Raw genomic sequence first — 15312 nt, forward strand, 5'->3', positions numbered from 1 at the left:
AGAAATGTTCAACATCCTTAGTCACCAGGGAAATGCAAATTAAAACAACTCTGAGATACCATCTTACACCTGTCAGAATGGCTATGATCAAAAACACCAATGATAGCTTATGCTGGAGAGGATGTGGAATAAGAGGAACACTCATCCATTGCCGGAGGGAATGCAGACTTGTGCAACCACTTGGGAAATTAGTATGGCGGTTTCTCAAAAAAATTGGGAATCAACCTACCTCAGGATCCAGCAATACCATTCTTGGGCATATACCCAAAAGATGCTCAAACATACTGAAAAGCATTTGTTCAACTATGTTCATAGCAGCATTTGTAATAGTCAGAACCTGGAAACAACCTAGATGCCCCTCAACTGAAGAATAAATAAAGAAAATGTGGCACATTTAAACATTAGAGTACTACTCAGCAGTTAAAAAAAAAATAACATCGTGAATTTTGCATGCAAATGGGTAGAATTAGAAAATGCTATCGTGAGTGAAGTAACCCAAACCCAAAAAGATGAATATGGTATGTACTTACTCATAAGTGGATACTAGCTATAAACAAAGGATATTAAACCTATAATTTATGATCATTCCCTCCCTTTCTTTCTTCTCTTCTTTTTTTTTTGGATAAGGATTAGAATTTTGAAACTTTGAATTTGAAAAGCCATTCAGTGTTCAAAGCCCAGTGAACTGTTATGGAAGCTTGGAAGATAGAAATGCTGAGAAAAGTATAAGGGTCTACAGTCATAACACCCTGAACACACCCAGTTTTGTCTCCTTTCAGATCTCACCCTCACTTTCCCAGCCATCTGTCTACTTTACACGTACACACAATTAACCTAGAGTTCCATATGAGGAAAAACCATGAAGCACCTGGCTTTGCTCATTGTTTGTTTTTTTTTTCCAAGACAGAGTTTCTCAGTATTTCCATGGCTGTTCTGGAATTCGAGTTATTGACCAGGTTGGCCTTGAAGTCAGAGACCCACTATCTCTGCCTCCTGAGTGCTGGGATTAAAGGTCTATGCCACCACCACCCAGGGAAGCATCTGTCTTTTGAATGTAAATTATTCCGTGTTGAGTCCCCATTGCATCCAGTTTCCTGAGGAAGTTCAGTTCATGTGACAGATCTACTTTTAGTTTTTGAGAAACTTCCACATTGATTCTTATAGTAACTGACTTGACTTATGGAGTGATATTTTGTCTATGATCTGACATATAAGGTTTGCCTGAAGATCAGAGTGCAGAGCTAAACCACTAGATAGCCATAGAGGCCAGGCAGTGGTGGCACACACCTTTAATCCCAGCACTCAAGAGACAGAGGCAGACGTCTGTGAGTTCAAGGCCATCCTGGGCTACATGAGACTCAATCTGTCTGAAAGAGAAGCAGAGCTCACACAAAGGTGATCCCAGCATTTGAGATTATATGCCTTTAATCCCAGCACTAGGGAGGTGGAGACAGGAGTGATATGGCTGGGCGAAGAGAGGAATACAAAGCGGGAAGAGACAGAAGCTCAAATGCAGTCTGAGGATACAGTCTGAGGTTTTGTAGAGACAGCATTCAGTATGAGAATTTGTAGAGACAGAAGTGCCCCTTCGGTCTGAGTGTTAGTGGAGATAGAACACTTTAGTAGCTAGTCACTCTGCTTCTCTGATTCTTCAGTTTCCACTCCCTAATTTATTTTTGTGACCAATTAGAATTTGTCCTACAGATTTACATGACCACGAGTGCTTAGGGGTCCCTTATCTTTGAATCCCCACTGGCATCTGTTATTTGCATTTTTGATACAATAATTTAAAGCTTTCTATATTACAAATCCCTTAGCCAATTATTATAGTTTTACATTAAATTTATCTTTTGGTCTTCATATTAAAGATATGAGTGGGGTTTTGTCATTTTTTGTTTTGTTTGGGGGCTTGTTTTATCTTTTTAATAAATTAACTTTATTATTCTTTGAGAATTTTATACACTGAATTTCCATCATGTTCACCCCACTCCTTCTAACTCCTTCCAAATCCACTTCCCCACCTCTCCACCCCTTCCCAACATCAAGTCGTCCTTTGTATTTAATAGCCCACTGAGTTAAACTTATACTGCCCATATGCTAATGAATGTGAGACTGGAACATGGTTGCCTACCAGAGCCCACAAGGCTAACTTATATGCTGCTATTATATGCTAGTTGTGAGTTTACTTTTTTCTTCCTTCCCCCATCCCCCCACTGTTTTTTGCTATGTAGCCCAGGCTGGGTCAAGATCTCAAGATCTGTGACCTCACTAGACCTAGATAGTTAGCCAGGTTTCTAGTATCAAGCGGGAGAAACTGTCTCCAAAAAAGGCAGTGGAAAGAGAGGAAATGTCAAAAATATTTATAACCCTTAACCTTAAATCCCATAGTGCATATGAAATTTTCCATAAATCTAGAAAGAATAATGCTAGTAGCCCATTGCACTATCTTGCTTTGTCTTTGCAATGGTGCAGATAGGACAAAAAGGAAAGCCTCCTGAGCAGCATTTGGAAAAGTGGTGTTTCAAATTTTCTGGCTACATGATACGGAGGAGCGGGATGGCTAGCTGGGACGCAAGGCTCTGAACAACAACTCTCATGCTTCCTGAACCTACAGTGTAATTTACAAACTAGGAAAGGCCAGGCCAGCCCTGCTAGACCCTTAAGAACAGAACATTATCTCCCTTCCCCTTGGAAAGGGGGTAGGGGTCCACAGAACTCTCCCCTGCCTCTAGTACCTCCAGGACCCCTCTGCATCACCTCTTCTCTTTACTCTAGGTTGCAACATACTGAAGCAAAGGAGAATGGTTGAAAGGACCCAGCTAAATCCTTCCGGTTCAGACTGACGCACTTCCGCTTTTCTTGCCTGTGAACCAGAGCGCCCCCTGCTGGTTATTCGCCACCTGACGCTGATCCAAACAGATCCTCCCTCCATGTTCACCTGGAAATTTTCGTAGGAAATGAAGGCAAGCAGCCTCACACTGTTCACAACAACCATTCTCCTTTGCCTCAGCATGGCACATCCTAGAATAAAGAGAAAAAGAGGTGATGCGGAGGGGTCCTGGCACTGAGGGAGGAAAGCGTTTCCCCATGGGAGAATTCTGTGGAACCTGCTAGCTGGTCCTTGCAATGGTCCCTCCAGTGCTTCCTATTCACTCAAGTTCATTTTTCTGCAGTAACACCAAAACCTGGGTACTGCCCAGAGTTTTTTCTTAACTGCCCGTTTGAACGGTTACCCGTATGCAAGCGTGATAAAGGGTGCAAGGGCATCAAAAAGTGCTGTTTCTACTACTGTCAGATGCGCTGTGTGGAGCCTTGGACAAACATGATTTGAAGTGAGTGGCCCCAGATCTGCTGTACTCAGTGCTGCCCCAGAAACCTACCCATGGATCCTTCTTATCTGTCTTAGGGCTGACTGCTCAGCACCCGTGGAAATCACTGTGACCAGAACTTTGAAGTTGGCAGTTTCCTAGAAAACCTAACATTCAAGCAGGAAGTAGTGGCCACACCTGTAATCCTAGCATTTGAGAGGTTGAGACGGAGGGATTAGGAGTCCAGTGTCATCCCTGGCTACGTAGGGAGTTTGAGGTCATCCTGGGTTACATAACACCCTGCTTGAAATGGGTACCTTCCCCGTATGATGGGACCATTTGGACAGCATTATCTCTAAGCCACCCAACTATTATTGAATTTTTTTTGTCATGATTATTTTCAACTGCCCCTTTTCCAAGTCTGTTGTAGTTCACATTTAAATTGAAAAGTAAAGGAGTATAAGTTCATAATTTCATATTTGACTTGCTTAGGTCCTTCAGAGCTCAGTCCTCAATTTTTTTGTCAGACAGCATATCCCAGTTCTCTTGGGGGAAGATAAACTAGCAAGATTCAGGTCATGGGGCAGTGGGATCCCAAAGCATGTCCCCAGAACAGTTCACAACTGCTTCTGTTTCTGATTTCTCTTCCTAGGTGGAAACCCTTTCTTAGTCAAGCCTGAGAAGATACAGTGCCACTGGCTTCAACTTAGATGGCTGATCTTGAGTTCCTCGGTCTCATAGGCCCCTTTTATTAGTGAGTTAAATGCTAATTAACATTAGAGCAAAATAAAGAAATAAATCCCTATGTAATGACTATTTCCTGGCATCATAGCCAACTGCTTGAAGCTATATACTTTAAACATAAACGAAGTTTATTTCTCTTTCAGTTCTGGAGGCTCGGGAACATACTACCAGTCTGTTTTTTACTCTGGTTAGGGCCTTGAGGTGAGTGGCACCACACAGCGCTGGCAACACATGGGAAAATCAAGAGCAGTGCATACAGAAAGAAATAAGGGGAGGTACCAGCCCCTCCCAAAGGAAAAATTCCAGTTCTTCCAGACATGCACTGCTAGTTTCTGAATGTCTTACGTGACCTCATCAACTGCCACCAGGTCACTCTTCTTAAAGGTTCCATACCACACAACATGGCCACACTGAGCACAAGCTTGTGGTACATGAACTTTTCGGAGAAACAGTCAAAACAAATCCACTGTGTACTTTTAACTGTGTGAAACTCTGTAAGATTTTTCTCTTCACCGCCTCCTCTCCTCTCTACCTCCTTCCTCCTCCTCTGTCCTCTTTTCCCTCCCTCTGACCTCCTTTTCTCTCTTCCCCTCCTCCCCCTTCTTTCTCTTCCAGAGATCAGATTCCAGAGACTTTAGGGTTGAATTTTTAGCATTTGTACCTGATGGAGGACAAGCACACCATCCTAAGATGGAAGAGTACATCGTGTATGCTATAGCTTCCTGGACACGGTTGCTGAGTCCTTCCCACATCTTGATCTAGGAACTTTGGAAGTTTGAGTTAGAAATAAGCCAGGGACGGTCTTTCATCCAGAGTGACTGAAGACTAGGGAGATGATCCAGAGGTGACAGGTGTGCTGCACAAACATGAGCTCCACAGTTTGGGTCCCAGGCCCATGTGTGGCACATGCCTGTAACACCCCTGCTGGGAGGTGGAGGGAAACAGGAGGCTCTCAGAGGCTATTCAGTCAACTATAGCTAGCCAGTTAGCGTGAGCCAGTTCTATCTTGTCTGAAGGTCAGAGAGTTTGGGTTTATTTTGCTCTCTCAAAGTTGTTGACGACTACCATGGCTACACACCCTCACCTAGGGTGTGGTTACTTGGTGTTTTGGACATTAAGATGGCCCAAATAGAGGTAGATTCCCTCTACCCTGACCAAAGATCAGAGAATTCAAGCATACTTCTGCTCCTTCTTTTGAAATAGGAAGTTTGACCTAGGGAGTGGCTGCCTTCAGGATACTTGGTCTAGGGTGTGTTCATGGCCTAAACAACAGAATGCTTTTCTCGGGATATAGTTGCTTGATGTTTCAAGTATTGGAGCAAGTAACTGTTTGGGTTGTCCTTTGTATCATATTAAAGCAGTCTTTTGCCTTCTTCCCCCCTTTTGTATTGGGGTATAAAAGTACATGAAAAAATAAACGCGGGCAAACTCAGAACGAAGAATTCAGCATTCAGTATTCACTGAGTTGTCCTCCTGTTACTATCCTGTGTCTCAGTGTTTCATTCTTATCTCTGTTCCTCCCTCTTAACGTTCCTAATTCTCATGCTCCTAACCCATAACGTAAGAACCCACTGTGGCTAGGATCGCAGCAGGTCACCCCCAAAAGGTGGTTCCCGACAAGTTAGTGAACTCTAGGTTCAGTGAGTGAACCTAGAAAAAGTCCGATGGAGGATGACGGAGGAAAATGTGCAGTGTTGACCCCTGACCTCCACATGCACACACAGGTATGCACTACACTCAGAGAGAAGGGGGAGAACGAGGGAGTGTTGGTAGTTGGTTTTTTGTTTTTTGTTTTGTTTTGTTTTGGTTTTGGTTTTTTGTTTTTTACTCTTTACTCTTTGGTTGGGGGGGGGGAGGCTGCTACCCAGATCCCAAATAAACATAAGGAGACTTATTATTACATATGAATGCCTGGCCTTAGCTTGACTTATTTCTAGCCAGCTTTTCTTAAATTATCTTGTTTACTTTTTGCCTCTGGCCTTTTACCTTTCTCTATTTCTGTATGTCTTTACTTCTTACTCTGTGGCTGGCTGTGTAGCTGGCTGGCCCCTGGTGTCCTCTCTCCTTCTCTTTATCCCCTTCTCTTTGTTCTTTCTGCCTGGCAGATCTACCTATCCCTCTCTCCTGCCTAGCTATTAGGCATCCAGCTCTTTATTAGACCAATCAGGTGTTTTAGACAGGCAAAGTAACACAGCTTCACAGAGTTAAGCAAATGCAACATAAAAGAATGCAACATATCTTTGCATCATTAAAACAAATGTTCCATATCTTAAACTAATATTCTATAAGAGGGGTAGAGAACTAAGGTCTTTATGATGTTGAAATTTAAGTTATTATAAATCAGTGATTGGAGAAAGAGATCTTGTATGGCTCATCTTAATCTCCCTAATAATAAAATATTTTCTGATTGAGTTTCTTCACTTCATGCTTCTGTGCTTCCAGCTTCCTTAAGAACCACAGTGAATGCTGGACAGTGGTAGGGCACGCCTTTAATCCCAGCACTCAGGAGGCAGAGAGAGGTGGATCTCTGAGTTTGAGGTCAGCCTGGTCTACAAAAGTTCCAGGACACTAAGGGCTACGCAGAGAAACCCTGTCTTGAAAAACACAAAACAAAACAAACAAACAAAAACAGTGGTAGTAGAGATTTGAAAACAGAGCCTACTAAATTTTTGTAACAAATACAAAAATAGTTTGAGGGAATCTATTTATCAATGTCGTGTTTTCAGTTGCCAAGTGTCATTTTTATAATAGTTGCATAGTCACAGTAAGTGAGCACAGCAAAACCGCTGAAGGAGACCACACTATGTGTATAAAAAGGGTTTACTGGAGAACACACTGCTGACCCGTCTCCTGGGGTCAGAGAACAGCAGCCCAGCCGGGAGAGCAAGCGGGCTTTCTAGGGTTCCTGAAGACTTAAAGGCGGATCCCTTTCTCTCAGGAGATTTTTTTTTTCCTGTCTTGGGTAGAACAGAGTCCTCAGGCCAAGCCTTCTGGGAGGGGTCTGATGTAATCAGGCCAATTTATGTGTAGATGTCCTTTTGCCTGTGGTGGGTGGCCATCTAGGGGGGACCGAGAAAATTGCAGTTATCTGACAAACAAGGTCCCTGGGTCGCAGGGATTTTGAGAACTGCTCTAAGTTAGTTTCTATTTACTCAAGGCCTCTGCCCCAGCTAAGCTCCCTTAGCTATTTTAGGGCATTGGCAGCTACACCACCACCTTCAGACGCAAGGTGTAAAATCTTACATACAGAATTAGTAGTGTCATTTACATAAAATGGGTGCAATGTATTTTTCAGCGTTCTCAGTGAAACTGAATTATGTCTTCTTTTGATGGTAACATTGACTAGCAGCAAGATAAAATAAAAAAGGTGGGAGCTAGAGAAATAGCCTAGTGTTTAAGAGCACGGGCTGTTCTTCCTGGGGACCCAGGTTCTATTCTGTGCACCTACATGGTGGCTCACAATGATCTGTAACTCGAGTTCCATGGAATCCAGTGCCCTCGGCTGAACCCCCTCATGCATGCACACCGTGCAAAACAAGCTTGTAGGCAAAGCACTTATACACACAAAAAATTTTTTGAAGATAAAAGTAATTCCAACAGCAGTGAGATCTTTGCCATGTGTCAACTTCAGCTGTTCACTGGGGGAAGAATGTATCCAAAGAACAGTTCTTTCTCTTCTTTGACAGAACATGGGCCCCTTAAGCTTAATAGCAATAGATGTATGTTCTTAATTGGACTGCCATGTGAAGTACAGCAGGGAAAAACTACTTTTGTTGTTGAATTTTAACTTCTGTAGTTACCAACACAATGACACCGTGAGTCAATAAATAATTACTGTTAATTGGGAACAGTAGTTACATCATCTCACGTGCAAGGCTGTATGCCTTCTTCAGCAAACTGGGCAGCCTTCCTTAATTCCAGGAACAAAACCTTTCCCAACAGTACACTTGGTAGACAGCAAACACACACCTAAGCCAGTGACCCCACCCCTAGGAGCCGGCAATAGACAGGATTGCCTTCCCTGTGATGAATATGATGCAGAATTCAGCCTTATCCCAGATATATAAACAATTCCTTTGTGCACCTGAGTTGAAGTAATTATACTAAGTAACATCATAGCCTTGGGTTTTCTTATGGAAAACTAGAGGGAGGGTTTAGTCCTATCATTTTGAAACTAGTCCTTCCCTCGGCTAAAGGAAAAGCCGACCTAGATATCTGATGTAGGCTCAGCTCATTGTAATCTATTTTCATAGTAGGGCCTGGAAACCCTTCAGTCACGATTCTTCAGTGTCTCCCAGCCCTCTTCAACACCTTTCTCTATTCCTATCTTCCACACAGTCATTTATTTTAGACTCCCAGAACACTTGAAAGACTTTCAGAAGGTTCCAAGCAAGCAGGGTTAAACTCAGCAGGGTGCGGGGTGTAAGATAAGTTCGCATTGGGGTGCCAACAATGTGGGACAGAGGAGCTGGCCCAAAGCCTCTTCTGGAGCTTGATGGCCCTTCCTTCCCTCCCCCACACCTTGTCCCTGCTTTCACACACACACACACGTGCGCGCGCGCGCGCACACACACACACAGACACACAAAAGCCCTGTGCAAGTTTGTGCATGAGAGAGTCCAGAGCCTGAATGGGGTCATAAAGCGTGGAGATCCAGCAAGTCGATTTCAGGCTGGTGGACCAATGATGTAGGAGAGTCTTCTGTATTTCTGTTGCTTTCATTGGTTAATTAACAAAGAAACTGCTTGGCCTGATAGGTCAGAACATAGGTGGGTGGAGTAGACAGAACAGAATGCTGGGAAGAAGGCAATGAGGTAGACACCATGGAACCAGCCACCAGGTCAGACATGCTGAATCTTTCCCGGTAGGCAACCACCTCATGGTGCTACACAGATTATTAGAAATGGGTTAATCAAGATGTGAGAGTTAGCCAATAAGAGGCTACAGATAATGGGCCAGGCAATGTTTAAAAGAATACAGTTTCCGTGTAATTATTTCAGGTGTAAGCTAGCCGGGATTTGGGCGGTGGGAGCGCAGCCAGCCGCTCCTTCTACAGACCAAAAGGGAGAAACCCTAACTACAGTGTGAGTAGGTCTCATCCAATCATCTGAGAGCAGGAAGCCGGAGCAATAGCAGATGGGTAACCTCAACTGCCAGCTCCTGTGACCAGACAACACTTCCGGGGGAGGGATTGGGACACAAACCCAATCACACATCCTTCAACCTACAGTCTGTCCTGCCTTAGGGATGTGCTGGGATAAGAATGGCACAGACATTGTGGGAGTGGCCAACCAATGGACTGGTCCAGCCTGAGAACCACACCATGAGAGTGAGCCCACACCTGACACTGCCTGGAGCGCCAGGACCCAGAGACTGGATGGCCCAGAGACCTAGGACAGAAACAAACACAACTGGAAAAAATGTCAATGGAATGATGCCTAATGATATTCTGCTACACACAAATATTAGGGTCTAATCCAATTGTCATCAGAGAGGCTTCTTCCAGCGACCAATGGAAACATATGGAGACCCACAGTCAAAGTTTAGGCTGAGCTTAGGGAATCCTGCTAAACAGGGGGAGGAAGGATTGTAGGATCCCGTGGTGTCAATGACACCACAAGAAAACCCACAGAATCAATTAACCTGGGCTCACAGGGCCTCAAAGAGACTGAACTGACAACCAGGGAGCCTGCATGGGACTGACCTAGGCCCTCTGCATATATGTTATAGTTGTATAGCCTGGTCTTCTTGTGGATCTCCTAATAGTGGGAACAGGGGCTGTCTCTGACTCTTTTACTGACTTTTGGACCCTACTCCTCATACCGGGTCACCTTGCCCGGCATTAATACAAAGCGAGGTGCCTAGCCTTTACTGCAACTTGATATGCCATGTATTGTCAATATCCATGGGAAACCTGCACTTTTCTGAATAGAAAGGGAGGAGGAGTAGAGGAGGGGCAGAGAGGAGGTGGAGGAAGGAATTGGGAGGAGACGAGGGAGGAGAAACTGCAGTTGGGATGTAAAGTAAATAAATACTTTTTTTTTTAAAAAGAGAGAGAGAGAGAGAGAGAGGTTTCTGGAAGAGCAAAGACTTGTCAAGACAATTCCTGTCTGGGTCCGCAGTCTGTCCTCACGTGCGCTTCTAACTCAAGAGTGCAACCTCAGATCTGCATCCTGACCCCACAGTCCCTTTCCTTGAGCCACCTCCTTAACCACCACCACCACCCACCCATCCATCCATCGCCACCCCCCACACACACCCCTCCAAAACCTACTGGTTTTGTAAGTACCTCGAGAAAGCCTTGACTAACGTGGTACATACAGTAAAGTTCATTTATTTAGTGTCTGGTCGTATACATTTTAACAAAAGCATAGATTTAGGTAGCGAGTGCTACTATCAGGAGGACACAGGGAATTTCTCTCTAACACATCTCCACCACGTGTTTTTGTTTGCTTGACCGTTTTTCCATTACAGTGACATCCCACTCTCAGCCCCCGAGCACCACTGGCCGTGTGCACTGTTCTTGTCTCTTTGCCTTTTCCAGAACGTTACACATCAGACAAAGGTGTTGTTAACTATGGCTACAAAACTACGTTCATGCACACAGAATATGTTGGTTTTGGTTGGGGAGGGGGGTCGTGCTGTGTTGTTGCTTCTGGTATTGTTGTGTAAGGTGGGAAGGGTCTCACTATGTAGCCCAGGCTGCTCTCTAACTATTGAGCTTCCTGCCTCTACCCCGAGTGCTGGGATGACCCTGGCCTGCTCCTCCGTGGCCAGCTCTCCAGTTCCATTTAGAGTCAGATCACTTTGCCATAAAAGGAGGGAAAGGTCAAAGCAACAAAAGCAGGCAGCTCTTTTAAACCAAGACCAAAGACAACTAGGGAGGCAAATGGCCTCTGGTGTGACATCTAGTTCCAAGAATGAGGACGCCTTCCCAAGAATGAGGGCGCCTTCACTCCACCTTGTAGCTGTACCTCAGAAACCACAGGGTTTGACAGCATCCATGTCCATCAAGGAAGTAAAACATATGAATGACAAATGAAAAGTCTGAGGCAGAAGGCACCTCTTAGAGTAGGGGTGGTTTGTGAAATTCTCGCCTGTTATGCTCTACGATGTTCTGCCATTATAAACTGCTGGGTGTGGCAGCACACACCTTTAATCCCAGCACTTGGGAGGAAGAATAAGGGGGCTCTCTATGAGTTCAAGGCCAGTCTGGTCTACAAAGCAAATTTCCAGGATAGCTAGGACTTGTAGAAAAATTCTATCTAAAAACAAAACAAAATAAAAACTAAACAACAACAAAAAACCTTTTCTAAATCATAGGTTCAAAGCTGCTGTTCTCAAAGGGTGAAAAACATTGGCGGTATTCTTTCTTCTGTAGAGTTTATTGTATGGTAAAGTTGTTTTAAGGAAATTGCATCAAAAATTAGCTACAACTATACTCTGGAGACAGGAAAGCAAATGTGTAGTCTAGGGTTGCATGTAGCGTTTATTGCCAGTTTTCTAAGACACGGTCATCATTCTGTATGCTAGAGACTTTCATTATTAGAAATTACATGGTGATATATTACAAAACATGGAAGATATACCATCTGCAGTTAGTCCCAGATGTTTCAACGATAGATCTGGATACCCCAATCTGTTATGAACTGCTCAATCCACTATAGGTATGTGAGTGTACATGAGTGCCACTGCTCTGGTTTTTAATATGTTCTGTATATTTTGAAAGTTAGCAATAAAAAGATGAGGGTGGGGAATAGCCAGCACACTCCAATGCTATGGAATAATCCCTTTGTACACTGTAAAGATTTGTCACTCAAATTGGTTTAATAAAAAGCTGACTGGCCAGTATCCAGGCAGAAAGTATAGGCAGGACAACAGACACAGAGGAGGCTGGGAAGAAGAAGGGCGGAGTCACAGGAGTCAGACACAGAGGAAGCAAGAGCTAAACAGGCTGTCCTGAAAGAAGGTATCACCACGTGGCAGAGGGTAGATAAGATATATGGGTTAATGTAAGTTGTAAGAACTAGTTAGTAATAAGCCTGACCTACCTGTCAATCATTTAAAATTAATATTAAGTCTCTGTGTGGTTACTTCAGAACAGCTGGCAGAACAGAAACTTCCACCTAAACTCCAACATTCATGCACATGCTCGCCAACTCCCCAGAAATCAGCGCTGGGACAGAGGACACATTAGTGAGCCTGAGTCGTGACTCACTGCCCAGTAGGGAGCTGGTGCTCTTCCTGGAGTGGGGAGCCTCCTTTTATCACTTACAGCTATTATACCAGCGTAGGCAAAATGGTAAATTTTAGGCATGGTAGCCCAACCAGGAATAAGGCATCAAAGAGTGGACCTTGGGGAAAACACCAGTGAAAGACAGGATTTCCCCAGAAGTATTCATTGCTTCTTTTTAGCATTTCTCATTTCTCATTGCTTCTTTTCAGCATGTTAATGTATTTATCTGTAGCAACAGCGCTACCACAGTACCGAGTTGCTAGCGAGGAGCTGAGGATTTAGGGAAACATCTGTGCTAAGAGAACGCCATTTATTGAAGGGCGAACGTGGTCGGTAGATTCGGGCTTGCGGCACTGTGGAAGAACCCAGGGTTTGGAAGTTTATATTTTCAGGACCGAATCAGTAAACAACTAAGCGGAACAAGGAACTTGCAGTTAGGCCAGGAGGTACAAGATGTACTTGCTAGCAAAGGTCAGCAGGGAATGAATAGACATCCCGGGGGTAAGTTTCTGGGCCTGTGAAGGAAAGCTTTTTCCACCTGTAGAGCCAGTTCAAAGAAAAGATTTTAAGAGTTGTCCTGTATCACACACGTAACACTGTTCTGCCCTTGGGCTTCCTTTTCAAAACAAAAGAAAACAATCCAGGAGTCCACAGTGGATACATATTTCTGAAGGGAGGAAACTTGGAGTCCAAGACTGAGAGATGGAGATGCTGGATGCTGATTGGGCTTTTTTGGGTGAGGGTACTTCAGGAAATAAAACATAACTCCTGTGAATGAGATAAAACTATGACACCTCATGAATAAGGAAGGGGATCTAGAAAGGAAATGCCTTCTAGTCGTGCATCTCGTGAAAGACCAGGTCTGTTCTCACCTGTGCCTCATGAGGGTGGCATGGTTTGGAGCACACCGTGATCGGGTTTTACACTAGGTGTGACAGTGCCTTCCTTGAGGTGAGAAGAAGACTGGGGAGCAGTGCACACATGACAGGAAGAAATGGATGCCTCTGTCTGGAAGAAGACACACAGGAACAGGGCTCAGTGGTGAACATATCAGGTTGGAAGAAAACTGGCCCTACCACTGCTTGGCTGTGGGTCCATGAGTGACTTTGTTCCACCTGGTGCCTCTTTCCTTCCTGCTTAAGCTAATGCAGTCTTGATGGTAATTTGATGTCAGCGGAAACGGAGACAACTTATGCAAACAGGGAGATGTTGGAAGTGCCCCAAGTCCCATTTCTGACAGCTTAGAGAACACAGGCCTCCCTGTATCAGCAACTTTCAGCCCTACCCATTGCCACTCCCAGCAGAAACAAAAGAAAGCCAGCCCCAGTTCCAGCCCCAGTTCCAGCCTGTCTCAGCCTCAGTCTCAGCCACGCGCCAGCATGCGTCCAGACAGCATCTTGGTCCTTGCCGTGCTCCTCATTACCTCTACTCTGGTAGCTGGAGAGAGAGTCAAAGGGGGTGAGTGGATATGGTGAGGTGTGTGGAGTTGGGTTGGGAGCTCCCAGATTATAGACAGGCCTGAAGCCCTCCCCTTACCTTGTGACTTCTTCCACCACTAAGAGAAAGAAGGAGTTTGCCCACCGGACAATGTACGCTGCATCAGGGGAGAGCCACCCCAGTGTCATAGAGACAGGAACTGTGAGGGTCCGGAGAAGTGCTGCTACTGGCGCTGTGGCTTCAAATGTGTGCAGCCTGTGCAGGCAACAGAGGACAGTGAGTAGCCCCCACAGCTGTGTGTGGCCCTCCCTCTTCCCCGGCCTCTGCCTACCCCATGGAAGCACGGAGGACCAGTTCTGGGAGGAGACGGGCAGAGAAACGTGACTCTGAGCTTGCAGGATCTCAGGGATCAGTGGCCTTGAACTTCTTCTTTGTACAAAGAAGGAAATGAAGGTGGATGTGTACCTGGGCTGTCCCCAGAGCAGAGTGGAAAGGATAGCCGTTTTGCTCTCCCTCCTCCCGGGACTGTCCTCATGAGTGATATTCCATCCTTTCCTCCTCTGGAAGTCACTGTCACTTAGGACCTGCCCACTGAGGGCCCACAGGCTAAAAGTGTGGAAGAAATGGGCACCCCCGGGAAACTTGGCCCCAGGGTCCTTGTGTCCAAAAGAGGGGCCCTCCTACCAATCCTGACCCAGCACAACCAGGTTCTCCGCATGTTCTCCTCCACCTTCACAGACGGAACCCTGGGGAGCGAGGTGTAAAACCTCCTAAGAAAGAACCTCAGAGAACCGCCTTGCCCTTCCACCACATAAGGACACAGCAAGAAGGACAAAGACCAGAAACCAGGCCTTTCCAGACCTGGACTCTCCTGGCTTCCTGAACCTGGACTTCCCAGCCTCCAGAACTCTGAGAAATAAATGTTGTTTAAAAGCCATTCTACGGTCATTTGTTCCAGCCGCCCAAACAGACTGACACACTTAATAGTTCACGAAGCCCTGTTGGGGAGGCTTCACCCAGCCACTGATGCAGACTCAGCCAAGCATTAGGTGGAGCGGAGAAATCTGCAGAATCGGGGGAGGAAGGACTGTAGAAACCAGAGGGTCAAGGACACCACAAGAAAACCCCCAGAACCAACTAACCAGGGCTCATAGGGGCTCACAGAGACTGAACCCACAAGCGAGGAGCCTGTATGGGAATGATCCAGGCCCTCTGCTTATGTTGTGGTTGTGAAGCTTGGTCCTCCTGTGGGACTCCTAACAGTGGTAGCAAGGGCTTTCCCTGACTCTTTTTGCCTGCTCTTGGGTCCCTTTTCCTCCTACTGGGTTGCCTTGTCCAGCCTTGATGTGAGTCTTATTGCAAGTTGGTATGTCATGTTTGCTTGATAGCCCTGGAAGACCTGTCCTTTTCTGAAGGGAAACAGAGTGAATGGGGAAGGGCAGAGTGTAGAGGGGACCGGGAGGAGAGGAGAAAGAGGAAACTGTAGTCCAGATGTAATATATGAGAGAAGAATAAATAAATCCCTGTTCAACACTGCGTGTGTGTGTGTGTGTGTGTGTGTGTGTGTGTGTGTGTGTGTGAAAATAC

At 45.3% G+C, this 15312-nt stretch overlaps 2 protein-coding genes across 2 annotated transcripts; both read left to right on the forward strand.

The window, feature by feature from the left end:
* Nucleotides 1–2874: 2874 nt before the first annotated feature.
* Nucleotides 2875–4113, forward strand: LOC125404734 (WAP four-disulfide core domain protein 15A-like). Its single transcript, XM_048440844.3, has 3 exons — nt 2875–3042; nt 3174–3332; nt 3961–4113. Exons 1-2 carry the CDS (start codon nt 2958–2960, stop codon nt 3329–3331), a joined length of 243 nt encoding a protein of 80 aa, XP_048296801.3. The 5' UTR covers nt 2875–2957; the 3' UTR covers nt 3332; nt 3961–4113.
* A 9483-nt stretch (nt 4114–13596) lies between these two features.
* Wfdc12 (WAP four-disulfide core domain 12) lies at nt 13597–14662 on the forward strand. Its single transcript, XM_048440843.3, has 3 exons — nt 13597–13746; nt 13849–14001; nt 14464–14662. The coding sequence occupies exons 1-3, from the start codon at nt 13668–13670 to the stop codon at nt 14487–14489; spliced, it is 258 nt and encodes an 85-aa protein (XP_048296800.3). The 5' UTR covers nt 13597–13667; the 3' UTR covers nt 14490–14662.
* Nucleotides 14663–15312: the final 650 nt, after the last annotated feature.

The sequence above is a fragment of the Myodes glareolus genome, chromosome 10 (genome assembly GCF_982192425.1).
Source record: "Myodes glareolus chromosome 10, mMyoGla1.1, whole genome shotgun sequence".
Taxonomy (NCBI): Eukaryota; Metazoa; Chordata; class Mammalia; order Rodentia; family Cricetidae; genus Myodes; species Myodes glareolus.

Excerpts from the sequence above, each read along its gene's own strand:
- Wfdc12 (XM_048440843.3), top strand. The coding sequence starts at position 13,668 with ATGCGTCCAGACAGCATCTTGGTCCTTGCCGTGCTCCTCATTACCTCT. Across the intron at positions 13,747-13,848 it reads TGGAGAGAGAGTCAAAGGGG|AGAAAGAAGGAGTTTGCCCA; the intron begins GTGAGTGGATAT and ends TCCACCACTAAG. Across the intron at positions 14,002-14,463 it reads TGTGCAGGCAACAGAGGACA|ACGGAACCCTGGGGAGCGAG; the intron begins GTGAGTAGCCCC and ends CCACCTTCACAG.
- LOC125404734 (XM_048440844.3), top strand. The coding sequence starts at position 2,958 with ATGAAGGCAAGCAGCCTCACACTGTTCACAACAACCATTCTCCTTTGC. Across the intron at positions 3,043-3,173 it reads TAGAATAAAGAGAAAAAGAG|TAACACCAAAACCTGGGTAC; the intron begins GTGATGCGGAGG and ends ATTTTTCTGCAG.